Below are 2,130 nucleotides of genomic sequence, written 5' to 3'. Positions count from 1 at the left end.
TGAGTTGTAGCTGAGTACAACACCTGAAAATATCGTAAAGTGTTTGCCCTGCGTTAGCAGGTTAAATGAGCTAACTTCAAGTTGTCAGATGGGTTCAGTTTAAAGGATTTTTTCCTTATCAGGTCAGCTGAGGCATTAACTCAGATTTCTAAATTGTAAATCTTACCTCGTTCTTGATTAAATGAGGAAGTTATGTTGCTTTTTCACGCCGATCACTCAGATTTACTTTGTCTTATAGTCAAACTAGTTTTATGATCTGACAGACAGTGACATAAAATGCAGAGACAGAGGGAGTCTGATGCTTTTAAAGGACTGTCGACATAAACTCCTGCTATAGACATCAATAGAAAGCAGAGTTCTAATGGTCACCTTTGCAGTGATTTTCATCCCATGGATAGACACAGTTCTGAACCCCATTGCACACCAGGGTGTTGTTGATACACATGTTGCTGTGGCAGAAGAACGTATTGGCTGTGCAGGGAGCTGCAGGCAAAACACAAACAGAGAAAATGGAATTTAGCAGAATAAATCTGAATAAAAGATGACTAGAGTGTGAAAAGAACCGGAAGATATTTTGGGGACAATAAAACAACATTAACACTAACAGATACATTAGCAGTAGAAATCTCCTGGGGCTTCTAATAAACAACTAATTTTGTGTTGTTAGTAGAAATGCTCAAGGTCCAATGGAGACGGTGAACACGAAGCCACAGATCATCATTTCCCACAGAAGGAATATCAGAGGATGGATGAAGAGAGGGGATGGCAGCTTCACTGAACTGCAGCCATCATGTCAAAGGAGTCTGATTCTGGGGATGGACTCAGGCGGAGGAGAGAGTGAAGAATAGCAGGGAGACCGATGGCAATTTCAGAGAAAAGCTTTGGAAAAGATGAAGAGAAAAGCAGAGCTGGTAGAAACGCACATGGTGAGGTGCTGCTGGTCGGCCGGGTGCAGAGAAAGACCTCATTAAAGTCACAGTCAGAGTGTTAACGCCAGGATGGCAGAGACACAGGTGACTGGCGATGCAAGGATAGGTTGTTCAGTCATCAGCTGAGATAAAAACAGGCGAGGTGCAGTCGAGTCATTTACTTTCAACCAATGACACTTTTTTTGGTTAAAGGGGACTAGAGAAGTAACTGGGAACAGTGGTTTGTGTTTTTTCCCCATTTTATTAAGGAATACAGCCTGGTACATGCAAGCTGCACCTGGTGAAATCTATTTCAGGTAAAGTAGTTCACCAGAGAGGGATTTATGCAGCCTGGTTTGTACAGAAAAACCTTTTTGCCTGGGATGGTGGCGATCTCTCTCTGTTTCTATTAGGGTCAGGACTGAAGATTCCCTAATATCTCTTTGCACAATAAGATCAATGCTTTACATTAAGGGGGTCATGCTGTAAATTAGCTCTACTTATTGTAGCTCTAAGTTCATGGGTGGGCAATTGCAGTTCCTGAGGGCCGGTATCCTGCAACTTTTATATGTGCCTTTCGTTCAACACACCTGAATCAATTAATACGATGATTGTGAAGAATCTGGAGGATTGACTGAGGAGTTAATTCAACCTTTTGACTCAGGTGTGTTACACTAAGGGTGGATCTAAAAGTTGCAAACTGGAATTTCCCACCCCTGCCTAGTTTTATGTTTAGGGATTTTTATCTGCTTGAAGGTAAAACTCAACAAAATCTTCTGCATCCTTTGACAGATTTTCTTTAGCTTCCCTGCTCTTGTTAAAGAAAAGCCTCTCCACAGCATGATGCTGCCTCTACCGTGGGGTGGATGATTACATTCTGGGTGACGTATGTTGTAGTTTTCTGCCACACAGTAACCTATGGGCACAATATATCTGTTAGGTTTATTCAATGATGATTATAAAATTAATGTATGTATGCTTATGAAACATTTGAGCAAGGGGATGCTCCACTGTGTCTTGTGATTCAGTCAGGAGACCATCCTGCCTTGTGATTCTGGTGGAGCATCCTGTCTTTATGAACTGATCAATTGTTCTGTCAGAACAAATATCGTTTTGTAACCATGTGTTATGTTCTGTTAATAAAAGACGGCTGCAGGAGGGGATTCGGAGGAAAAAAGCTTGAAGTTGGGTTGGGCTTTTTTCCACTCCTGCAGAAGTTGCT

General features: G+C 41.8%; 1 protein-coding gene across 1 annotated transcript in view; it reads right to left on the bottom strand.

Annotated features, from left to right (window-relative positions):
* neto2 (neuropilin and tolloid like 2) overlaps positions 1-2,130 on the bottom strand; it is a 51,453-nt gene that overhangs the window by 8,055 nt on the left and 41,268 nt on the right. The window contains exon 8 of the mRNA XM_015375172.1: positions 370-483. Coding sequence (XP_015230658.1) covers positions 370-483 — 114 coding nt within the window. The remainder of the gene's footprint in view (positions 1-369; positions 484-2,130) is intronic.

This window comes from Cyprinodon variegatus, unplaced genomic scaffold, assembly GCF_000732505.1.
Source record: "Cyprinodon variegatus isolate N-32 unplaced genomic scaffold, C_variegatus-1.0 Scaffold114, whole genome shotgun sequence".
Taxonomy (NCBI): domain Eukaryota; kingdom Metazoa; phylum Chordata; class Actinopteri; order Cyprinodontiformes; family Cyprinodontidae; genus Cyprinodon; species Cyprinodon variegatus.
This window is presented reverse-complemented; position numbering and strand designations above follow the sequence as displayed.